The following is a 26573-nucleotide window of genomic DNA, read 5'->3' as shown; positions in this document are numbered from 1 at the left end:
AAAGTTTGAAACATTGATTAAAACATAAATGTTTGAATAGGAAAAAGTAAAGAAGAATCTTAGAAAAAGTTTGAAACATTGATTAAAACATAAATAAGATGTTTACATTTGAACATGTACCTTTTTATTATTTCGAATATATTGTTTTTGTCCTGAACCTATCTTATGATGCCTATTGATTACAAATATGGTTTCCTTTAAAGCTCTTTATTTTTTTGAGAAAATAACTATTCACATTTCTTTTTGTTTGTTTGTTTGTTTTTGTTTTAGAAACAGTTTCACTCTGTTGCCTGGGCTGGAGTGCAGTGGCACAATCTCAGCTCAATGCAATCTCTGCCTTCTGGGTTCAAGCAATTCTCCTGCCTCAGCCTTCTGAGTAGCTGGGATTACAGGTGTGCATCACCATGCCCAGCTAATTTTTGTATTAATAGTAAAGATGGGGTTTTGCCATGTTGGCCAGGCTGTTCTTGAACTCTTGACCTCAAGTGGTCTATGCGCTTCGGCCTCCCAAAGTGCTGAGATTACAGGCATGAGCCACCGTGCCTGGCCTAATGCATTTCTTATATCTTCTACATTATATATTGAAAATGGCTTTAATATATGTAAGAAGTATGGAAAAATGAGGTTGAAAGTTTATTGATAATCTGGCAATTTGTGAGGTAAGAACTAGAGCTCTAGATAGTATTTTTAATGTTATTAATCTTGGTCAATATCAATTCTGCCATTATTTTGGTTGAAGAGTCTAAAGCAACATCACCTTCACACTATTTAAATCGAGTCACTGGCGAGCTGCAGGATAATATGCATTATATAATCCCACTTTTGTGGAAAAAAGAGGTATGTATACACAAATCTTTATATTGACATAAGGAAAGGTCTGGAAGGAATCACATTGAGACAAGAAATGACTACAGATTTCACGTGGGGATCTGAGGAGGCTTTTAACTTTAGATTCTACTAAATACATATTTAAAATAATTCTGCATTTTTGCCTTTGTTTTAATCATGAGCATGTGTTATGACTGCAATAAAAATGCATACCACAATATGAATTTCTCCATATAGGTAACAATCTTCAGATTAATTCCTATACTTGTTGTTGAACATGATGGATGACAGAAGAAATTTGCCTAATTATGTTTTTAGAAATTATGCCACAGCTACTAAATGTAATTTAATTCACAGCCCAACAACAAAGTCTAAACTTTCTTAAAATATAGAATTATAACCTAATTCTAGTTCCTGCCATAGTTAATAAAAAACAGCAAATGCAAGTTCTAATTGTAAATCTAGATCTTTAGATTTTGGCTAAAAATACTTGATTTCTACATTCAGAGCTACAAATGCTTTCTGAAAATGCTTTCTGTGATGCAGTCTGTGATACTGTCACACAAAAACTATGAAGTAGGAACTGTCATGAGACTTATAAAGATGGAATGTCTGTAAATTTGGAATGTCACTATGTCACATGAGTTGTGACGGTGCTTGGGAACAAAATGTCATTTCTGAAAAACATGAACCAGGAGTCATGTGCCCCATTTTCTAACTTACTGACCTAGTGATACTTGAGATATAACCAAAATAGATCAATCACAGATATGACTTTATTTTTATAGTTAATCAAATAGTGTGGTTTTTTTTTTTTTTTAGCTATCTTTACTACTTTTTAGAACTCTAAGAAAATGAAAACAAAATACAGAATAAATGAGAATACTCTCTACCTGTGTCTTCTGTTTAATCTTTCATTGATAACTTAGTCCTCACTGTACTCACGTGATCATGTCTTCCGGTTCTTTGTTTAACATCTGGACATTAGTCAGCATCATACACCTTCCTACTTCTTTATCAAGGTGCCGTAAAATGTTGTCTACAGCTTTTCGTACTTGAGAGTAATATAAGGACATACCTGGAAAACATGCATTACAGCTATACCTTAAACTGAATCTGTTAAAGCATATCCTGATTTATTCAGCTTCTATAACGTTTTTTATTGAAGATCTTATGTGTCAATGACTTTCTTGAGCAAAGGGGCTGTCTGATTCAATCTCATCTGCATAGCTCTTAGCATAGTGCCTTGTACTTAGTAGGCGTTCACCAGATAATCATTTAAATTTGATTCACAGAAATTCTAATAGTCAATGGGGAGTAGTTTCCAGAAGAGTTAAGATAAGAAAATACAAAATTCAAATGAAAGCAATTTGAATTTTGAAGTTTCTGGTTAGCATAAAAAATTTCACCATCATTAGTGATTATGTGAATAAAAAATAATTCTCATTTTGGGTTAGGACTTTAATAACTCCATATGACCCTGAAATATACATGTGAATTTTTTTAGTAAAAGAAACAAAACTTTACATTATGAATTTTAAAATGAAGAAGAATATATTTTAGCTATATTATTTTTACTGTTCTCATTAAGTATGGTGTCAATGTCCCACACTGGAAGGCAAATGTGCGTATGAATTATACAAATGAAAAGTCAAAAGCTTTGTATTTAAAATTTGTACCTTAATGAAATAATTTGACATGATTATTTCTCATGCATTACATCTTTTAAAAGTCATTTAAACTTTACATAACTAAAGAGAAATATTTCAAAGCAAAAAGTTTCTCCCTCTGGTTTGTAGAATCCAGGAACTATCTTAATAAAGTTTATAGTAGGTGTCTACATTTGAGTACTTGGTAAGAAATAAACAAATGTAAAAAATCATCTCTTTGGATAAGATAGTTAAATTAAAAAAAAATTAACCTCATGAGTCTAAATCTACAATGTAACCTGGTGTGTGCTATGAGATTTGGCATGTTTAAAACACATGTTAAACTAGTTTAAAGAAAAAAAGGAGATGAATGAATGAATGAATGAATGATAAACAGGATTATCTAGCAAGCACACAGATAAGTCTTGGAAATTTACAGTAAAATGTAGTAGTCAATATTAGAGGCTTAAAAAGACCATAGATAAAAGTCTAACATTTAAATGGCAAAATATTTACCAGGAAGTTCTAAAATGTTTAAAGAGCAGTAAAACAAAACACAGCATGAATCAATCAAAACAATTAATGTTGGAATGTCTTATCATCTACTTCTATAAGGATTTTTAAAAAGTGCATTTCACTAAAGATGAGTATCTACTGATTATTTTAAGGGCTTAGAAAGGCTTAGTTCTAATGCACTTCTGACACCCACCTATCATTTTGGCTTCCTCTTCAGTGAGCGTTTTACTCAAGTATGTTTTCTTTACTCTCAATGTGTTTCCTGAAGGAAGAACGGCTCCTGTAACCGGCATGGGAGGTTCCCCGTCTTTCTGCTGCAAGCTATCAGCTATGACCAAGAATGCCCGTAAACCAATGTTCATTCTCTGTGAGACACAACATTTTCATGACAAAAAGAAAGGCCCAATTATTGTAGTGGAATTCATCCATAAGTCTATCAGAGAGTGAAGACTGACTTTCATGTACATTAGTATGAGAAAATAATTTCAAAGGCACAAGAGTGTAGGGCAAGCTTATGAGAATAAAATTAAGTTTCTGTCACTGTTTTTGTTGCTGCATCACAAGAAAACGACCGGGGAGATTTCACCAAATGCGGAGGGCATGTTTGAGATGTTTATGTACTATATTCTGTTGAGGGGAATGCTGGGTGTATCTCCAAGGGATATGCTTTGATTTCTACAGAAAAGGTACAGAGATTTTAATTGCATTTATTATTATTGAGATTACAGTTTATTCTATATAGATCAATTTGGGGACCACTGACCTCTCGTTGTTAACACTGAGTCATTCAATGTACAAACAGTTATTTCTCTTCACCTTTTGTGTCTTCTTTGATTTCTCTCAGTATTTTATAATTTTTAGTATTAAAATACTGCATCTATTTTGTCAGCTTTAGTGCTAAGTATTTTGTTTTTCATTGCTATTGTAAATTGTTCAATTTCCAATTGCTCATCACTAGGATAAAGAAATATATTGGTTTTGTTTATCTTATATCCTACAAACTTCCTAAAATCATTTATTAGTCCTAAGAGGTTTTCTTTAGGCTCTTTGTACATAAATAATCATGTTCTCTGTGAATAAAGACAATTCTATTTCTTCCTTTCCAATCTATATACTTTTATTCCTTCTTGTTGCTGCCAGCACTGCATAAGACCTCAGGCTTCATGTTATCTTAGGTCAAGGAAAATCAGAGACATTGATGACCAAGAAACTCTGCTCACAGACCAGCAAGTCCTCATGATGATGGGGATGTATACAGAAGGTCATTTAGGTACACTCTACACCAAGACAATTGCCTGGAAATTCCTGAAGAGTTGAGTGGTGACGCAGCATAAATTTTACAGTAAGATAATCCTTTAGATCTCCAGGCCTTGTTCCACAAGCTACTTCCAAAATATTATTTAAGACCCAATCTGAACTTGTTTCCTGAGAAACAATGCCCTACAGCGTATTTCAGCGAGTCTATGACATCTGCTTCACAGACTGTGCCGTCCTCCTGTCTGCTTTTGAGTGGGGTTAGGGGTATGCCTTTGAGCTTATCATTACCAACTACTGATAAATGAATTCTTCCACAACCCTACAAGATCACGAGAAATGGAAGAAGATACCCAAATATTTACTCCTATGGGGATTTTTTTAAAAAAATCACAGTTCCAACTGCTCTGCACAGAGAAGTTAACTAATTAAGCACTGACTGAATGAGGAGTTTGAGAAAAGAACCAAGAATACATTTTATAGACAGTGATAATGATAATAGTAGCTTTTAACATGTCCTTTTTAGATAAGTAATCCAGTAATTCTGAGAATTGATTGCTGAAGACAGTAGAGCCATGACTGCTGAGAAATGAGTAATGTCTTGAGAACTTTCCCAGCAAGAGAGGATGCTTCACTGTACAGCTCTTCCAGCTGTATAGTGGCCTCCTTCCAGCCCAAAGGCTCTGGTCTGGCACTGGCCCTGCCCCCTCCCATTGGCCCAGAGACCCTGGCTGCAGACATTCCAGATGCCTGTGAGGTCACTGGACACCAGACAAAAACTCCCATTTTTGGATTTCTTCTGCTGTTCCTAGATATTTGGCAACCTTAGTATGAAGAAGAGAATAAAGGTGTGGTGTGAAGGAGCATGGGACTAACAGGGACCTGGGTCCCCTCTGCTACTAACAAGCTGCCTGTCTCCAGCCTTCAGGCCCCCTTCCTCACTGACAGAATGAAGGAGCCCGATGATAATACAGACATGATAGAAACTCTCTATGTATTTGATTTTTATGGTGTGTAGTATCCCCTCTTTCTCTCCCTTTCTTCCTTCTCTTTTTTTTTCTTGAAAGTTTCTGATGTATTCTTCCTAGTATCACAATTCTTCTGCGAGTTGAGGTAGAAAAGCATTTTGCCCTTTTTACTGGTGAAAAAGCTGGAGTTCATGGAGGTAAGTGTCACACAGCTAGGAAAAGCAGCAGGGCCTATGGCAAGTGGCAAATTCAGCTCTGCTGACTTCTTGCCCGGTGTTCTTTCTACAACCTCATAGAAAAAGGGGCAGCATGTCAGGCCTACTTCTGTTGGCAGTCAGTGTTTTTAAAACTTCAAAATTGCATGTGCTGCTCATGTGCACCGCCCCCACTGCTCCACGTTGTGCATGATGCCCACTGTATACGCATCCCCACAAGCTGCCTGCCCTGGAGTTGGGATGCTGTCACAGAAACAGATGTGGGTACATTATTTAATTAATTTCACTGTTTTATTATTTTTATTATTACATGTATTGTTCTTCTCTGTTTCATGACTTCTTGATGCTAAATTTGCTAAACAGTTATAAATAAAGCACTAACTTTTCTAAAATAAAACAATCTGAATTTTAGTGAATTATCTTTTTGGGCAAGAATTATTCTGTTACACAAGAACAGAATGCGGTAGCACATCAACCTTTCACCTAACCATTTCATTCTAAGACTATTCATCCAAAATTTTTTTTTCTGAAATCTGAATTTGGATATGGACAGAAACAAATAGAAGACTCTGTGAGAAGATATCCCTCACCCCACTCTCCAAAGCCACAAAGCAAAGGTATGGCTCCGTGAAGACATGCTCCGTCAGAAGTACATAAAAGGATCATTCATACCTCTGGATTGAGACTGAATGCTTTTGCTGGTTTTCCCACACAAAGAAAATCGAAAATGATTTCTTTCATCGCAAAATCTAAACGTTCCTATAGTAAAAACGAGAACACAAAGTCAAAGTGTTAAGATATAAACTCAACATGAAACGGCTATTTTCATCATATGCACCAAACAAATAGGTGGTGGCTAAAAGAGGAGGGGCACGGCTCAGTTTTGTGGCTTGCAGAGAACCTGGAGGAAGACAATGCCCATCTGAACCCATGGTAGGGCTGCTTCTGTTCTGTGTGGTGTGCAAGGATGCCTTCATTACAGAAAACATGTAATTGGCCCCTAAAGCACAGTATGACTAATGACAAAAGATTCCTCCAAAATCAAATAACCAAAACACTTGGGGTACCCGAGCTCATTAACAGTGTGAACTCTTCCTATTTGTACTGTACTCTTTAAAATGTTTTTTAAAGGGATCACTGCAAGATGATCATTTTCTTCTATTCTCTAACATTAAAAATCCTTTGGCTCATAACCAACAATTCTGCAAGTGAGACAGGTAATCAACACATAAGATATATGAAGGTTACTTAATATATCAGGGGTATAGACCTATATATAGTATAACAGGAATAACACATCAGGTATATATATAATAATGTATATATATATATAATATATGCAAAAAATAGGAATATGTATAACAGGTATATCAGGAATATATAAACAATATATATAAAATATATCAGATATCTGTGTATACGTGTGTGTGTGTGTGTGTATATATATCTATATACACACATACTTATTTATACATACCTAAATAAAACAGGTTCATTTTATACAACACATTCCAGAATAAACAATGCACATTCTCGGCCACATGATAACTACATACAGAAAAATTACATTAATTCTTTCACCTGCAGAGCAAGTACTGTCCTTTTCCTAAGGACAAACATTACAGAGCTATTTCATTGCACCAAACACAAAGAGAGATATTACTGTCAAATCGTCTGTGAAGTAGCAATTGAACCTTACACTTTGTATCAATTGTACTTCAACAGTACTTTCATGCCTATTATTTCCTTTTAAGCACACGATATTGTGAGGCAACATTTTCATCCCCATTTTACAGCAAAAGAAACAGAAAAAAGATGTTTTCTGACTTGTTTAAGGTTATAGAACTGGCTCATGGCAGAGGCTGGACTGGAATAATAGTCTTTTTCTATTCCTCTGTACAAGAAGGTCAAAGTTGGGGTAAACTCGTTTACTTACAAAGTGTTTTAAAAAGTACAACTCTTGGGTTTAAATAGTAAATTACATATTAAAACTGTTTAATATTACTGGACCCGTTTTTTAAGTCATTAATATACATAAAGCACTTAGAACACTTCTTGGCAAAAGAGTTCTTGATAAATACTGATATTCCTATCAAATTCTTTTTCATAGGTTGAAAGAACATTATTACTCCTCAAATTTTGCTAAATTGTTTTCTTTTGGTTTTCTCTGAACATCAGACCCATTGCTTCCTCTTTACTTGCAGAATCCAGAGCAGAGAAGCAGGAAAAAAACAGAGGTGAAGGGTCAAGACAATCTTGTTTCACACACTGTGACTCAGACGAGCCACTTAAACTCTGTTTCTTCATTTATCAGATGCTGAAAACACTTGATGTACCAACTCACAACTTGTTTTGAAGCAAACCATAGGCTGTGTGTGAAAACACTTTAAACCTTTCACAGAAGTCTAAACATGTAAGAGATTAATTTAGACTTTCCATCTTTTACTCCTTCATAAGAAGGAGGCTGGTTGCTTAGAAACCATTAGAAGATTCCCACCATCAGAGTCTTCTCCATTACCTGGGCAATGAACTGGATGATTTTCACAAAGATGTTCAGAGGCATATCCCTTGGCACCACACCACGGGACCCTTTGGGGAAAAGTGTTGTGATGATGGTTATAAGTCGGCTGAAAGATAAGGGGGAAAAGAGAAAACAAGCAAGATTGGCTGAGCTCCAGTTCTTTAAGGGAAAATGGCAGATGTTTCATCTTATCTAAGTATCAGAATTCAGAAAAAGAAAACAAATCACCTCACCCCTTTCCATTAGCATAATTACTCTACGAAAAGTTTTTCTGGAAAACTAGGAGCAGTTGGAAATTGTAGCTGTTTTTTTGCTAAAGTGGCAAATGCAACTCTGGAAGTGGAACTTGTTGATCATGATAGAGGCTGGAGCGTTTGTAATGGGTGTTGTGCCAATGACTACGGAAAGCCTGAAAATGTTCCTCAGGACTTAGATCTTTTAGATCTAAGTCAGCTTTGAGTAGCTTCTACCTGAGTTAGCATAGGCAGTAATAAAAGAAATACCCGCTGCAGTGGCTGAGTAATGTGATTACCTTTGACAAAAGCCAAATCCTTACCTCTGAGTAGCTGTGTTGCTTTCACATTTAATTCGAATCATGTAAACCCAAAGTAATCTGTAGAGAGATTCCAGTGCAACTCGAGCCATCTTGGGGTCTTTATTCTATAACAGAAACCAAGATGTAACATTGCAGATGTAAATGGTGAGGTCTGAGGTTCTAGGGACAGTTCTTCTCTGAAGGCCTGGAAAAGGTAAGTCCCAAGTGGATGGCTGGGTACTTCCGAGGCACATTGCATCATTTGGGACTTATAGGGTATTTGCCTCTCAATGCTCATAGGATGAACCATCCATGCGGAGGCATATAAATGGTGGGACAGAGTAATTCTGGGGGAAGCCATGTCACTTTATCCTTTGCCATGGTGAGTACTCAAGAGATTATCTTCTCCCTCCAGCCCTAGGGAACCCAAATTCTTTAGCACTAATAGGAGAATCAGTCTGTTCTTTTTATTGTTGATTATGTCCTTGTAAACCCTTATTGTTTTGATTCTCCAACCCCTCCATCCCATCCCATCTGATCGCCCTCCAATATTGAGACTAATGTTTACTAGGTACTGTGCTAGAACTTGAGATGCAGAGATAAAAGACAATCCTTCCCCTTAAGATGTTCACAATCTATGGGAGATGGGAGTCAACTCTACAACAGCATGAAAATCTGGTAGAGACAGAAGTAAGAGGATAGAAAAAGGGCAACATATGGCAAACTCAAGGAATGGGGTCAGGAAAGGATTTCAGGAGCAGATAAAAACTCAGATGACTCATGCCTGTAATCCCAGCACTTTGGGGGGCCGAGGCTGGTGGATCACGAGATCAGGAGTTCAAGACCAGCCTGGCCAAGATGGTAAACCCCATCTCTTTAAAAATACAAAAATTAGCCAGGCGTGGTGGCAAGTGCCTGTAATCCCAGCTACTAAGGAGGCTGAGGCAGAGAATTGCTTGAATCTGGGAGGTGGAGGTTGCAGTGAACCAAGATGGTACAACTGCACTCCAGCCTGGGTGACAGTGCAAGACTCCATCTCAAAAACAAAACAAACTCAGATGAACCTCAAATCCATTTTTGTTGTACTCATTCATAATGAACATGCATTTGAGTTACTACACTGAGGCTGCCACGGCCCTAGATAATTTGAAAAGTGTAGAAAAAAAATGGCGGGAGAGGGAGGTATGTAGGCAGAGGCAAGAGCACACGGAACCTGAGAGAAATGGAGGAGCAGGGGACTTCTGTTTGGGAGTCTGGGAATCCTTTGTATGCTGATGAAGGGCCAGTGCAAGGCCAGATGAAGGAGCAGCTGTTGGCGAGGTTTGAGAGAAAAGCAGGGGCTATATGAGGCACCTTCCATGAGGAGACCAGGCTTCTCATGATGCTGACAGGCAGCCAATGAGATCAGAGAGACCACAGAGGAAGTCCAAAGTCTGCAGCATGGAGCAGAGGCAGGGAAATCAGCTGTGAGTACCCAGGCATTAACAAATCAGTCAGAGAGGAGGGTGTAGGTTTCATCATCTGATGGACACTTCATTCCTCACTTCTGACTCTCACTCCATCCTTTCAATCAATTTTATAGATTTTATCCACAAAATTTCTCTTGAATTTGACATCTTATCCATTCTTACTTCCTTTGCTATATAGCTCAGGCTCCCAACACTGTTATCGGGATTGCTGCAGTACCCTCCTACCAACCTCTCTAAGCCAATCCCACCCCACTGTCCTATCTTACACCAATTACAATCCTTTCCATGTAGAAATCACAGAATCGGTGATTTCCCTGGTGCCGGTGGGATCAAGTTAACATTTCTTGGCCTGGCATACCAGACTAGTCAACAGCTGGCTCTAACCTACCTGTCTGCCTCCCATCCTGTTACTCTCCCGCAAGCTATATAAACTCTAAACATAGCCAGGCCATTCTCATTCTATTTCCATGATGGGAGTGTCCTTCCACCCCCCATTCCTGGATCTTTTTTTTTTCTCCCAAGTGAACCCTGTTCATTCTTTACAGTGGACTTGGATGTCCTCTCCTTTGTGAAACCTTCTCTGTTCCTCCCTGATGCCTTGATCCTAGCCCATTAAAACTATTCCCTCCTGCGTGTCCTCTGACTCATATACCTCTAGCATAGCCCTTCAACTCCTTACATATGGGATCTTGTTTGAACATCAGTTCCCACATAAATGATAGGTTCTCTGAAAAAGGGGAGCATTATTTACCCCTTAAGAGCTATTAAAATTTCTTCTGTTCTGCATGGGGTCAATGCATGTTTGCTAACCAGTCTTCCAGTGTCTTAATTTCCTGATAGGTTCTTTTGCCTTTTTGTTACTTGTTTGTCTCCATTTATTTAGTCAAACAATTCTCTTTTTTTCTTAGAGCAGATAATTTATGGAACTGATTTTTATACAATTCATAATTCTTTACAAATGACCTGGGATAAAGTTTATCTTAAAATTGTTACTGAATAAAGATGATCCACATAAATAAATTCTATAGGAAAGACTATAGTGAGAAGTTTTTAGATTTAGGAAAGATAGACTTCGTAAGCTGTGTAGTCTAATAACTTTTTAGTGTGGTCATTATTTTAAAAGTCTAAATTTCCATATACATTTAGGTCTGTTCTATGTTTCTTTTTTTGTTCTATTAGTCTGCCTATTCAAGTACTAATGCCACATTATTTTAATTATTCAGGTTTTATGATATGTTAATATCTAGTATGGCCTACTTTCTACAGTTCCTTGCTTTTTTATTTTTATTTTTTAATTTTTAGTGGTTTCCAAGATTTTCTTGCATGTTTATTCTTCTAGATGAACTTTATAGCTATTCGTCTAGCTTCACGGAGAAAAAAAACCTGGCTTTTTAGAAGCACACATTTATGTATAAAGGTTTTATTTTTCTTGTTAATATAATAGGTAAAATTTGTCATATGTTTTAGTTACTTACAGAGCACTTGAAACTAGTAAAGTTGCATTTAAAATGGTCCATCATTTTAAAATTTCAGAAATTATGACTACTCGTCCAAATCAGCAAATGCCTATGGTGTACTCACATGGTGGTTAAAAGCAGACTCCACACACAGACTGCCTGGGTTTGAATCCATCCTTGCCTCATATTTTATTAGCTCTGTGGCCACGTAGGGAAAGCGTTTTAATCTCTCTGGGTCTGATTTTCCCTGTCTGTGAAATGTAGATGATAATCCTACCTCCATTACAAGAGTATATGAGAGTCAAATGAGTTAATACACATAGGGTACTTAACACTGTACCTGCCTGTAATATTACTATGTAGAAGACAGCTTCAATCCAGCAGCAAACAAGGGAAATGCAGCGCCTGCCTTTATTCCTTCCTAGTGGAAATGTCTTTTCTTTTGTGAATTTTGTTTTTTTAGTACCTGTAACAGTCTATATTTGCATAGCGTATCATTTGAAATTCTTTCATATACATTATCTCTCACGGCAAATCATGATGAGGAAAGGCAAATATCATCTCAATTTCACTGAAGACCATAACCGAGATCTCGAGTTTAACTGATTCACATTAGTGTCTTCTGTTTTAATTTCTTTAGAATATTTGTCCTGTCCCTCCTGTCTACCATTTTTCTTGCTTCTTGTTGTGACTAATGTTCTTTCACTCTTAACAACATTTTTGAGGTTGTTTATTTTTGCTTCCATAGACACTGAAAAGCAAAGTAGCTAACTTAGGTTTTAGTTTGTTTTGTTTGTGGATTATGTACTGTTAATTGGTTTTTAGCATTTCATGATGACATCAGATCATTGCAACTGCCTCCCAAATGGATTTGCTGGCCTCTCTTCATTCTTGCACAAAGGATATTCTTAAAATACAAACATGTTTACTTTCCTGCATTTAAAGTCCTTAAGTGGCTTCTAGTCACCTACTGGACAATGTCCAAATTTCATAATATGGCATATGAGGGGCCTTTTGTGAGCTGGCTCCCTTGTACCATTTCCTGTCTCTGCCTTGTGGTAGGTGAACCTTGCACTGAAACTTCCTTTCTGCAATTCCCTGAATATCTGGGATGCCTTCCTACCCTTGTCTACTTGGAGAACTTAAATTCAATTAGGTGACACCTCCTCTTATGGTATTCCCCCACCCCTATACTCCTGTCCCCATCCTCTGGAGAGGCTACCAAGTGCCCCTGCTCTCTGTTTTCTAGGAAACAGACATCCTTTACTTGAATGTTTCCAGCCAGACAGTGAGCTCCAGGCATTTTGATTGTTCATTTTTGTGTCCTCAGTGACTACCATACAGCAGGTTACATATTAAAAGCAAAACCAGTAAATATTCAAAAACAAAAACAATCTGAGCAGTAGCTGAACAACTTGATACATAAACCAGATTCATTTGTACAGAACCTATATTAAAGACAAACTCTGCTATGTAGGTAAAGCTAATTTTCATATTATAATGACAGTAATAAATATCTTGGACTTGTACGGAATTTTGGTTTTTCAGATGTGCTTTCATATAACATGATATCAATTGAAGGATTTTATAAATGAGAAAAGGCCCAATGATTGGTCAAAGTAAATGACAGTAAACCAGGTTAGTACATGACAGCTGGGTTAGGAATTGACTTAGGCTCTAATAAATATTGTTTTCTCAGAAATTGGAATGTATTTATTACAAGGTGCTGGCTATAGCAGGTATTTAATTTTAATCAGTGCTGTACTTATATTAACCCATTTTAATTTTCACAACAATGTATGTTGTAGATTCTAGGAACAGAGCGGTCAAACAACTTAAATAACTTACTCAAGGTCACACAGTTAATAAATGACAGTGCTAGAATCTGAACCTAGGCAATATGGCCTCGGTGACTTAAATTTTCCACTTCAACTTAACATTATGTGGAGGCTGCTCAAATATGCTATTGGTACCTACTCTACTTAAAGATAGTGCTTCTTCTTCATCTGTCTTTGTATTTCCTTAGCAGCTAACAGAATAGGTGCTTGATATATATTTTCAGGATGCAGATATTTTAGCATATGTCTCAAATCACTGATTTCTGTATCAAAGCTATTTTCTTCAAGATCAAAACAAGGATCTTCAAGATTCTTCTGTTGGAATCTGCATCTCCCTTAATTAATTAACCAATAATTAATTAATGGTATGCATTTATTATGGCTCTGAGGTTCACTGATATAATTGTTCAAGAAAGCTACTCTGAAGTGGGCTTCAGCGTAGCTCTTCCCTGGACCCACGGCCAGTCACTGACTTCATGGGATGTGTCAGCCTATTTAATAACATGTCTACCTCCTTTAAATCTTGCTGTTAATTAATTTAGTTAAAACAATTCAAAGTTATTGGTAACAAATGAGGACAAGTGAATTCACTGATAACTTGGCTGGTGATGCAATCAGTGGTACAGACCAATGTTACTCAAGGTCCATCAGCTGATTATCTGCACCAAGTCAGATAATCACCTGCGCTGCTTACAAATATGCAGATTCCTGGGCTGCACCTTAGATATTCTGAACCAGAATTCTGGAAAGATTCAAGAATGAATATCAAGAAGGTGCATTTATAATAGGTTTCTTTAGAGATTCTTATGCATGTTAAGGTAAAGACGTAGTGAGATAGATAATTTGAGTCATCTACTAATTCTGTTATACTTAAAATACCTTTTAGTTTTCTCTTCCAACTAAAGCCACCTAAGTAAATCTATTTCTTTGTTATATTTCCTTGTATATCACAGCCAACGCTTTCCATCTTTTTGACATTACTGTTTGAAACCTGAATCAATTTACTTTGATCATGATTCACCCTGTTTGATGACTGTATATTATCCAAATAACATACTGCTACAGTTTAGGATAATCTCTAAAATTATCATAACAACAATTTTATGACAATTATTTTTCTATTGAATGACTGGATAAATAAGGCATTCATGGAAAATAATGTACTTGTCATCTTATTATTAATTTTTGGGTCCAGTTTATATGCATAATTGGAATTTTTGAAGTATGCCTTTATTTTGGTAGATCTGAAACAAATTTTTTCAAGATTATAAAAATGAGATGAACAATAAAGCAGAATAACTACATTTTGAATTAATACTTAAAATAGCTAATACTATACCATTTAAATTTGGTATTTAAAAGAGAAAAGTAGTCATTTAAAAATAAATGCCATATATTTTAATGAATTCAGGCAATGATTGTGAAATCTTTAATGTATTATTCACTGTCTCCACTTCCAAGATAAAGATAGCATTAATAAACTTACTATTATGTGAAAAGTTGAAAAAAGCATTCAAACTTCATTGCAATTGTTACACACAAATCCCAACTACTACAGACAAGTTTCATCAAATATATTTATGGCAACCACACTTGTTTTGAGATTTTTACTGGAATTTCAAATACCCTGATTGTACCTCCCTTGCCGGCCTTCCCTGAATGCATCATTCTTAATTATAACATCCTATTAGATTTTCTTTAGAGCAGTTATAATTATCTGGTTTTTTTCTAATGAATTTATTCATTTGCTTATTGGTCTGTCTCCTCCACTAAATTACAAGGTCTAAGAGACCAGAGAGTGCTACTGTCTTACTAATCACTTATTCCCAGCACCTAGAACCGTGCCTGGTAGACTACTTATAAAAGAATCATTGGCAACTGACTGACTGAATGGATTCAAGTCCTAGCATAAGTGGTCCCTGAGAAAAAAGGAGTATTTTTTCTCATTCTGTACTTTGGTTTCTCCAACTTTGAAACTAAACTGAATCATGTCAAACCTTCAGATGCAGTATTGCTATCTGAGAAAAATATTTAGAAATGCGTAAACAACATTCATGAAAGCATAGGGAATATTTACTGTAGCCTGTGGCATTGCCATGATACCCACAACAATGTTTAAGAAGCCCCTACCTGGGCCAGGCATGGTAGCTCATGCCTGTAATCCCAGCACCTTGGGAGGCAGAGGCAGATGGATCACCTGAGGTCAGGAGTTCAAGACCAGCCTGGTCAACATGGTGAAACCCTGTCTCTACTTAATATACAAAAAAATTAGCTGAGTATGGTGGTGGGCACCTGCAATCCCAACTACTCAGGAGGCTGAGGCAGGAGAATTGCTTGAACCTGGGAGGAAGGGGTTACAGTGAGCTGAGATGACGGCACTGTTCTCCAGCCTGGACAACAAGAGCAAAACTTCGTCTCAAAAATAAAAAATAAAAAAGCCCCTACCACTCAACTGCTCATAATGTATCTCCAGTGAATGAGAGCTAATGTTATTATTATTAATCATATAATTAATGCATTTCTTAACCTTTGAGGTTTCTTTTCTGTTTTTATTTTTTTGGTTTTTTTTAATAATCTGGGCCTCACTGGTACATTATATCCATTTTTACAAAATATAAGGCAATTTGAAATTCTTCCAATTAGTTTTATTTTGAAGGACAAGAAACAAGCATATAGCTATTATGAACATGATAATTTCATTTTATTTTTTATTTAATTTTTAAATCTGTAATTTTTTTCTTGTCTGCAAATGGTGACTTAACATTTTAAAAGTACTGTTCAATCAAGTTCACAAAGCATATTTCCTTTTGTCAGAATTAGGTGTTGCATGGAATATGCGAAAGGAATACTTTTTTTTATAGCACAGTATGTTCAGATTCTGACATAAAATACATAGAAGAAAAAAGTATTGGTTACCATGAACCAAGAGTTCCTGAAAGATGTGAATGTCTTGGTGAAAAGGTGCTATGCTATACATTTCTCATCAATTTATAATGGAAAATTGCTAATAGATGCTTAAGTTAATTAAGTGGAAATATTAAAGATTTCAAGTCTGTTGTCCCAAAGCAAACTGCTTCTGATTGACTAATGCTGGGGATAAACCAGGGCACTGTTATTAAGTGAGTGCTGACCCTGAGAGCTTGTTTACATGAAAAGCGGGCAGGTTTTCATGCTCTGACACACTTCTGCTCTGCTTCTGTCACGCTGCCCCTCGATGGCTCACCTCTACAGAATACATAAAAGGTGGCTACCAAAGGTCAGTGTGTAGGGTTCAGATGCGAGGTTCGCTATCCTGAAGCATCTGTGGCTGGGGAGGGGTAAGGAAGGCAGGGAAGGGTGCAGGAAGGTATATGGAGTAAAAGTTGGTTTGTTGGTCACTTATGAAACGGCAGAATTGGTTCTAAATCCCATAAAACACTGCAGCAATTCCAGACAAAGTATATCTCTGAAGCTGTGTTAGTTTTTCCTAACGTATCTCTTCCTTACTAAGGACTTAAGAGGAGGTTTGGAAGGTTTTCTGAATATTAATAACATTTTTAAAGGGTCCCATTCAGATCCCTACTAGGTTTAGTTCTAAATATATGTGATACAATTTTATTTCATTTTTATCTTATCAAGGATCTTTTTATAGCTTTTAGCCTTGAGGTAGTGAATTCAAATAGACTACTACCCATAAAGTAAGATATCATTGCCTTTCTGCCTTACTTGGCCTAATAACTACTTCTTTAGTGATTCATGGGGTATGTGACCTCTATAACTCTCACAGGTATGGCTCTACTCCTACCTTTTACATCCCTCACTGTCTGCATCGTGCATTTTGAAACTTCATTACTTATCCTCCAATGAAATTCTAAGCTTGTCAAGGACAGGGACTCTATTCTAATGTAGTTTTAATAGAATTGACTCCCCCCTCCTTCTCACTTTCAGCACCTTCCCTAGCAGCTCACACAGTGGGCACTACATAAGTCCCTGCTGAACTGAATTCCGGAATGTGGTTCACTCTCTATAGCATTCACTCTACATAGTCTTTCTGACCTTACTGCCTCTTAGAAATCTTAGTGCTTGAAATGTCTACACAGGGAAACACTGTCAGTGCCCAGGCCTGCTCCACTCTGGGATTGTATATTACCCTCATATTAAATCTTTCGGGTGGGGTTTGACTAGAGCTGTAAGCAATATTCTAACTTTGAAGTAATTAAGTTCCAAAGTAAGATGCTCTGCTATGTTTCAAAAACAAGTTCAGACACAAAATTTGGGTCTCAGTGGCCACAGCAATAGGTTGTCATAAAAAATATTATTTTAATTCTAAGCAAAAACCAGACACATTAAACATAGAATATACAGAAAACTGCAACTATAAGCACTCTCAATAATTTTCCTTTCTGTTTTCAATAAAGTGACTGTTTTCTATCTGTGTAAGATGTAGCAGGAAAAAAACATATTTAATGAACTAACAGGTGGGTAACTTAGAAGTGGACTAATTAACAAATGATACTGGGCTGCAGTTATTTGGCAGATCCTCAAAAAAAAAAAAATACCTGAAAGTGGCCTTTATATAACACTTGATAACCCTGAAAAGCATTTCATTTTTTTCAGAGTACTTAAAAGCTTAATTCTCTATCCACTGCTATTATATTTCACTGCCAATTTGAAGAAAATGAATGATTCTAATCTTGGATTTCACAATCAGCCTTTAGAGCCAGTTCATAGTTGGTACTTAAAACAGCTCTAATGCAGATTATTGTGTAATTACGGTAAATGCCAAAATAATATAATTAATCTTAACTACTTTGCCAAATTAAAGCATCATAGAAGAAAAACAACAAGGCAACGTTTGTTTTTTTTTTTGTAAGCACATACAAAATTTTATAATTAAGTATATTCTTAAAATTCAAAAGCAGCTAGTATCAAACTGGTAAAAGAAATTTAACCACATCTTTGGACACTACCAAGAACAACTGTCAAAAATATATCCTATTTGCACTTATATTAGAGATAGTTTTCATTTCACTGTCTTTTATCAATAGGTTACTAAAGCATAAAACATGTTTACCACTTTTAAGTTACAAAGTCAATTTTAAAGCTAATCATTACAACTGTTTGAGCCTCAGCCACCATGACTTTATTCCTCATGTCACCCAGCACCTATGTAGCAGGTGTACTGCTGGAAATAGTGAATGCTTGGGACTGACTGCCATGCGGCTTGAACAAAATACCTTCAAGAATCACAAATGACAGTGACAGGAAAGAAGTGCTCTCTGTTGCTAGGTTAATCCTTCCACAGACTGGAGCTTTTGCCCCAGAGACATTCTCCTAGGCTGGAGGGGATAGAGGAAGGATGGGAAAGGTGTAAGTGAGCTTCTGAGATCAATTCACATGCTTCTATTAGCTGAATGTGGCCCTTATTCTATTTTTAAATCATTTAGATAAAATGTGACAGTGGATGCATATAAAGGAAAATTTAATTCTACCTTTGAAGGGATCCTTGTTAGAACAGATTTATTTTTCCCAAATTTGAAGTGATTTATCTTATTCCTAGTCACTTTCCAAAATGGACTATATTAAACAAGAACTCTTTTTTTTTTTGAGATGGAGTTTCACTCTGTTGCCAGGCTGGACTGCAGTGGCCTAATCTTGGCTCACTGCAATCTCTGCCTCTTAGGTTCAAGTGATTCTCCTGCCTCAGCCTTCTGAGTAGCTGGGACTACAAGCGCCTGCCACCATACCCAGCTAATTCTTGTATTTTTAGTAGAGATGGGGTTTCACCAGGTTGGCCAGTAGTCACCTCATGACCCGCCTGCCTCGGCCTCCCAAAGTGCTGAGATTACAGGCATGAGCCACCACGCCCAGCCTAATAGGAACTCTTATTAATATTTTTTCATTATTCCACCAGTATAGGTAATTCCCCCGGCAAACATCAAGAATCACTTCAAGAAGCACATCAACCAGCCTAAGAACTACTGTAAATTTTTATAAAAGATCATTTTTGAGCTGACAAATACTAACTTTTAGGTTGGACAAGCAGTTGTTGAGGAAAATGTGCCACCTGTTCAGGAACAGCTGTTTCTGACTGACACAGAGCAAACAGGTCACCAGAGGGTATAAGGCCTGAGGAGAAAGAAGAGGAGGTCACAGGATAGTTTATATTTCAACAAACCAGGTAACATACATTCTCTGTACCTACTACCCCACCATCTCCCTCTGGGGTCCTGGGGGCAAGAAAGAGGATGCTGTGTAGCACAGCACTGCCCAATGGATGCAGGGCACTGGTGTGCATTTCACAAATGCTTTCTGATAATGCTGGGGATGGAATAACCAAGAATTATGAATAGCATATAATAAAATGAAATAAGTTGCATGTATAATAATGCAGAAATCTGATTCAATGAGTTAGACTTTACTTGTGAGGTTTAAAAACAAACTTACCATCTTAGATTGCTCTCTTAATCTCCAGAAAAAAAACAACAGGAAGGCACACAAATTTTGAAAATGTTATTGGCTTTTTTGCTCACAGACATCGAGTAATTTGTCCCTATCTTAGAGGTAGTTGTCTACATATATATATATATTTTTTTGCGTGCAACCTTCTGGTAATTAAGGAAGATTCCTAAAAGAGATGTTATTGCATTGGTAAACTCTACCAAGACAAATTTAACCACAGGAGGAATTTGCTTATGACCAAATAAACAGAGGTGCTACTGTGCTTTTCCTGCCTAGCTGGGCCAGCTTCCCACAGCAACTTGAGAAGACAGCAGAGGTAATGAGCAGCCACCCAAAAAATCATACATGCGGAACCCATCACCATTTTGCTAAGCCAGATGTCACAGACCTTTATGATTCCCCCTAAATCAAGGCTGGAAAAGATTTAAATAAAAACGTTAACGGTCTCATCTGTTAACTTGAATTAACAAGAAACAACTGCCCACAAAGAAATTGAATGCTTAACAATTCATTAGATGCTTTTTAAAAATTAATTTAGTTTTAAAGGGACTTGGAACTACTGCTACCATTGAGCGCAGCCCTAATGCCAGTCAGCAATCTAAAAAATATGCATACGGTTAGTCGCAATGACCAAAGAATGTAGACACGTGAGCAAATTTGCCACCACTAACAGCAAAGCAACCCTAGGTACGTGCTCAAGTCATGGTGGGGATGTTCATCCTCTGGAGACTAGGATAAACCATGCTAATAGCCAGATCCCTAAGCAACTTGCTTTCTCCCGACTTTCACACTACAGCCATTACAGCACTTGCTGATTCATAAACCAAAGCTTTATTCACCACAGCGGGTAAAAGGTGGTGGTCACTTAAAAGACTTTCCCATGCCGCTCTTCAGTACCAAAACCTTCCCAAGAATTATTTTCCAGCATTCAGAGAATCGTTCCTATGGGCAGCTATTTCCCAACTCCTTTTCCTGCCTGTTTCAATTTTGATTCTAGTATCAGGATAGAAATTACCCAGGGCAGGCTCCTGGGGATTGAGAAGAGAAACTGTTATTATAAACTTTAGCCTTCAGATCGGAAAAAAGTTCTCAGAAATTAAAATAAAAATCAAGTTGAGCCAATCTTGAAAGTAAGCAACAGACTCCTTAGGACCAGAGGGTCATCTGAGGTGACGTGGTGGAATCTCCTTACATGAACATCATTCAATCATGGCCAGTACAAAAAGCTAGCTTCAGTTTCAAATGCTGCCTCTTTTTGAGGGAGGTTTAGGTATTTTTCCCATCTATGGAGTCCTTATGATCCTCAAATAGATTCCTGCCTAGGAATTTTAGTCTGTGCAGTTTTGTTTGTGTTTTCGATTTTCTCATAGTTACTAACCAAGGAATGCTTCTTTCTAGAAGAAAGTTCCAGCGTGGTGTCATACAGGCTTTCCACAAAATTTCTAAGGCAGGGAACATTTACTTCATTTTTAACAGCCTGAAATAGAGATGCATATGACTATTATATTAATAAAAGTGTTGATTTTGTGATGCAATTTGAAGGAGTTTTTAGAAATGAAAATGTAACTCACAGCAGCGACTGGAACAAGGATTTCAACAAAAAGCCCGGCCAAGGCATGCTTGATATCTTTGTCTTTGACCTCGAGGAAATAATGTGCACATTCCTGGGAAGCAGAAAAAGGGTATAGGGAGGGACAGTAGATTGAAATGTACACATAGAATGTATTTAAACAAGTTTCAGTCAATAGCTCTTAATTCAATCATATATCAACATAGCATATTCCATAGTCTATTAAAAATCACTGGATTCAAACATTTATATTGAAATTTATATGTTTGCAGTGGCCTCAATGACATTCTGCAAGGCTGGTTTTTTCACTCTTCTATTTCAAATCACTATTCTAAAAGGACAAAGTATCTCTAACCAGCGAGCATGCATGTATCCACCGAATCACTGGTTGATTGATTCAGTCATTCACTTCCAATACATTTCCTTTTATTACTTAGTGTGTGTGGGTCTCTGGGCTCCTGCTTAGCCCACAGACACAGATCCCCAGGGAAGGTAAACATGGGAAGAGAGGCAGAAGACATCAAACTTATTTTAGGCCCTATGCCTGACAGCCTCGGGCACAGAGCTGTTTACTTGCTCGCTTTGACATTTTAGGTGCGTTTATTATTCACATAGTTTCATAAGCAAGTCTGGAACGTTTCCCTTTCCCACATCTACAAGGAAACCTTTAGAAGGGTTCCTCAAGAAGGATACTACTGCCTGTGGACTGTTGTCCTATGTAAGGGTGTTCTTGGTTGCTCAGGGACTCATTCTATAGGAAAATGGGCCTGCTAACATTTTTTTTTTTAAACAAAATGTCAACTTTTTTAAAAGCAAAGTTGGCAGAATTCTGCCCATCTCTCTCCCCTTCCTGGCCTTATTGATAGTAACTTATTGTGATCTATATCAGGTATTATTTTCATTCAAGAGTCCAGGGCAGACAGGCGCCACAGCTCACACCTGTTAATTCTGGCACCTTGGGAGGCCAAGGCAGGCAGATCACTTGATCCCAGAATTCCAGACCAGGAAATGGAATGGACAATATGGTGAAACCCTGTCTATACAAAAAAATACAAAAATTAGCTGGGCGTGGTGGCATGCACCTGTAGTCCCAGCTACTCAGGAGGTTGAAGTGGGAGGATCACTTGTGCCTGGGAGGCAGAGGTTGCAGTGAACCAAGATCAAATCACTGCGCTCCAGCCTGGGTGACAGAGTGAGACCCTGTCTCAAATTAAAAAAAAAAAGAAAGAAAGAAAAGAAAAGGTCCAAGGCTACATATATTGAATAACATGTTAATATCTACATTGGCTATTTCCCTTTATTTTCTGTTGCCATTGGGAAGATTGCCAAAAACAGCCCCTAACGTCCTCATTCTATCAATATCATATTAAGACCTCAGCTCAAGGTTGGCAACACCTGTATGGGAAGTCACTGAAACAGCTTTCACATACAGATGAGCTCTATAGTTCCCAGAATAGTTGTTCTTTTCCTACATTATTTTGCATAAGTATGTAATACTCTCTGAAGTCCTAATTCGTGTATGTAGATACAAGAGTGGGACACAAATAATAAAATATTGAACAGTTACTGAGTGTTCGTCATGTGCTAAGAATCCTCACTACCACTCTCTAAGGTTAGTGTCGTTATCATCACCTTGCTGATAACGGAAGTGAGGATGAAAGGGGTTAAGTGTGACGGGTCAGGTCATAGAGCTGGTAAGTGCTGGAACTTGAATTCAAACCCAAGAAGTTTGATACGTAGTCCCCCCCCCCCGCCAATATGTAATAGTTTCATTGTGACATAATTTATGTAGTATGCAATTCACCCATTTAACATATACAATTCATTGGCTTTTAGTATAATCACAATTGTGTATCCATTACTACTGTCAAATTTAGAGCCTTTTAATGATACCCAAAGGAAACTCTACTCCTCAGCAGCCATCCGCAACCTCCCTATCCACTCCCCCTCCCCAGCCCTAGACAACTGTTAATCTACTTTCTGTCTCTATGGATTTGCCTATTCTGGACATTCTATATAAATGGAATAACACAATACAAGGCCTTTTGTGTCTGGTTTCATTCACTTAGCATAACATTTTCAAGGTTCATCCATGTTGTAGCATGTGTTAGCTTCACTACATTTTATGGCCAAATAATATTCTAATATAGGTATTCTCTATCCATTCATCATTTTATAGACATTTGGGTTGCCTCTACTTTTTGGTAACCATGAATAATGCTGCTATGAACATTTGTGTTCAAGTTTTTGCATGGACATGTATTTTCATTTCTCTTGTGCGTATACCTAGGAGTGGAATTGCTGGGTCATATGGTAATTCCAGGTTTTGCTATTTGAGGAACTGCCAGAGCCAGGCTGTTTTCCAAAGTGGCTGTGCCATTTTGCATTCATACCGGCAGTGTATGAGGTTCTAATTTTTCCACACCTTCACCCAGAATTGTTATATTTTTGACTGTAGTCATCCTTGGAGTCGTAAAATGGTAAAGCTTATATTCATAATCCATCCTTCAGAACCCTCTAGCAAGGCCATCACCAAATTTAATTCATAGCAGCATTTTAAAAATTCCTTCAAATACCAAAGTTTTGTAAACTCTAAGAGCTGAGTATTCTGTTAAATCCTCCTTAGTGACAATTCTTTTGTTATGTACCATGATAGGTACTGGGCAATAAATATCAAACCTGTATTGTTTAGTTGATTTTTAAAAAATTAAAATTCCTTTCTATAGTAAGAATAAAACAGATTTCTTTATTATAAGTCCTCATGCCTGTGAATGTCAATGTAGCCAACCCAATGTTATCAATTTTAAAAAATGAAAAAAGTCAGCTATATTTTATTCACAGAACAATATGTACCAATGGGTGAAAGATAAAAAAAGTCAACAAACAAGCAATCCCACTGTATACTCTCCTCCAAAGATGATATGAAAATTTAGAAATGAAGTTATGTGCCTGCAACTGTACTATTTGGTTACAAAGCACTTCATGAATTATTTAGACAGAATGCCTCTCCATACTGACAAGTAATTGGGTTTTCATGTTGCAGGTTCATCATTTTCAGGACGGGAAGTGCTCAAGTTGATAGCCCCTCAGCTCTCCTGCCTAAGACATTACCTGCATAAACTGAAGAGAAGCCTCGAAATCCTCCACTGGATACATCTTAATTCGAAAGAATTTCATCCCCATTATCAAGCTGATGATGCTTTGAACCACATATGGGTTCTGCTCTTTGTGCCGTAATTCTTTTAGCTCCGCCATAAATTTCTTCTTTACAGCAGGGAATCTAAGAAGACAACAGATGAGATTTATCAAATAATGGGTGGGAAAGGCTCTGCAAGGGGGGCCTCCGGCATCTGGGAGTGATTGGGCAGAGCAATGGAATCCTTCAAATCAGCTGAAGTACAACAGCCATGATTTTGTAAGGATTTGATGTTTTGGATTTGACAAAGGATCCAATTTTCTTCTCCTTTTCCCCTCTTATACTGTAAGATGCTCATCATCTCCAACAGGCAAGGGGCCAGATCCCGGGTCATTTAGACCATCTCAAAATAGTCTAGCTCTTAAATTGAGCATGACAGAAAGCCTCATGTCCTCAGGCTTGGCCATTTTCAACATAGTTGCAGACCCCAGAGCCTGAAGTATCAAATAGTGAATCTATTAGCAATAACATACTAGGTTAGTGATTTTTGACAGTGACAGCAAATAATGTTGGGATTTGTATTCCAAATAATGCCAGGAAGTATTCCTGCATCTACTTTTAAAGTTTTATATTATTATTTCCTTTATAATTTTGGGATAATGATTATTGAAAAATATATTTTGGGTTAAAATGCCTGGTAATGGGAATATTAAAATTATATCTAAAAGGTAAAGATGAATGGGCTGTCTATTACATTCACAAAATTTTACAATTTTATCTGGCAAATACAAAACAAACAAAAAGATGCAGTCCAGTCCCTATCCTCAAAGTATTGGTATTGTTTGAAAGTAAAATAATACTAATTACAACAACAATAATATTATAATACAGGTTTGAAAATAGAACAGATCTTACAGCTAAGAGAAAGCAGAAGCAGATCTTCGAAGTACCTAAGGGTAGAGAAGTGTACACATAAAAATTGTCCAGCCAGGTGTGGTGGCTCATGCCTGTAATCCCAGCACTTTGGGAGGCTGAGGCAGGTGGATCACCTGAGGTCGGGAGTTCGAGTCCAGCCTGACCAACATGGAGAAACCCTGCCTCTACTAAAAATACAAAAATTAGCCGGGCATGGTGGCACAGGCCTATAATCTCAGCTACTCGAGAGGCTGAGGCAGGAGAATCGCTTGAACCCAGGAGGCAGAGGTTGCGTCACTGCACTCCAGCCTAGGAAACAAGAGCGAAAATGTGTCCCTGAGAATGTGTCACTGCACTCCAGCCTGGGCAACAAGAGCGAAACTCCGTCTCAAAACAAACAAAAAAACAAAAAAACCAAAAACTGTCCAAACCACTAAGTCTGAAACAGCTGGTTTGGCTATTCATTAAAAATACACACACACACTCACACACACACACTCTCTCTCTCATACTCACACACACACTTTCCAAAGAAAACAGTCTAAGATTTATTGTATTTTGTTTTCTGAGACTATTAGCCTGAGGTTCCATGAATAATTAGAAGCAAGCCATGATTAAAAAGGGTAATTGTGGCTGGGTGCGGTGGCTCAAGCCTGTAATCCCAGCACTTTGGGAGGCCGAGGCAGATGGATCACCTGAGGTCAGGAGTTCAAGACCAGCCTGGTCAACATGGTGAAACCCTGTCTCTACTAAAAATACAAAAATTAGCCGGGGGTGGTGGTGTGTATGAGGCTGGAAAATCGCTTGAACCTGGGAGACAGAGCTTGCAGTGAGCTGAGATCATGCCACTGCACTCCAGCCTGGGTGACAGATCAAGACTCTGTCTCACCAAAAAAAAAAAAAAGGTAACCGTGATTATAAAAGTTAAAGGTGAACTAGCAGAAGTTTGGATCAACTCTTAAGATCTTGAAGTAGAAATATCAGGACAAATAAAGTAGGCAGTAAACATATAGACATTGTTGAGGTGGGTGGATCACGAGGTCAAGAGATCGAGACCATCCTGGTCAACACGGTGAAACCCCGTCTCTACTAAAACTACAAAAAATTAGCTGGGCATGGTGGCGCGTGCCTGTAATTCCAGCTACTCAGGAGGCTGAGGCAGAAGAATTGCCTGAACCCGGGAGGCGGAGGTTGCAGTGAGCCGAGATCGCGCCATTGCACTCCAGCCTGGGTAACAAGAGTGAAACTCTGTCTCAAAAAA

The 26573-nt window shown here is 37.5% G+C and overlaps 1 protein-coding gene across 10 annotated transcripts in view; it reads right to left on the bottom strand.

Annotated features, from left to right (window-relative positions):
* Nucleotides 1-26573, bottom strand: part of FRY (FRY microtubule binding protein) — a 477475-nt gene that overhangs the window by 147839 nt on the left and 303063 nt on the right. For all 10 annotated transcript variants that reach the window (XM_017538031.2, XM_017538028.2, XM_037741802.1 and 7 more), the window contains 9 exons: nucleotides 24373-24541; nucleotides 21263-21355; nucleotides 21070-21168; nucleotides 19257-19358; nucleotides 8508-8611; nucleotides 7949-8057; nucleotides 6103-6189; nucleotides 3187-3358; nucleotides 1774-1906 (listed from right to left, as the gene is read on the bottom strand). In XM_017538031.2, the coding sequence (XP_017393520.1) occupies nucleotides 1774-1906; nucleotides 3187-3358; nucleotides 6103-6189; nucleotides 7949-8057; nucleotides 8508-8611; nucleotides 19257-19358; nucleotides 21070-21168; nucleotides 21263-21355; nucleotides 24373-24541 (1068 nt within the window). The remainder of the gene's footprint in view (nucleotides 1-1773; nucleotides 1907-3186; nucleotides 3359-6102; nucleotides 6190-7948; nucleotides 8058-8507; nucleotides 8612-19256; nucleotides 19359-21069; nucleotides 21169-21262; nucleotides 21356-24372; nucleotides 24542-26573) is intronic.

This window comes from Cebus imitator, unplaced genomic scaffold, assembly GCF_001604975.1.
Source record: "Cebus imitator isolate Cc_AM_T3 unplaced genomic scaffold, Cebus_imitator-1.0 Scaffold108, whole genome shotgun sequence".
NCBI lineage: Eukaryota > Metazoa > Chordata > Mammalia > Primates > Cebidae > Cebus > Cebus imitator.
The sequence above is the reverse complement of the archived record's forward strand: the minus strand, read 5'-3'. Positions and strand labels throughout refer to the sequence as shown.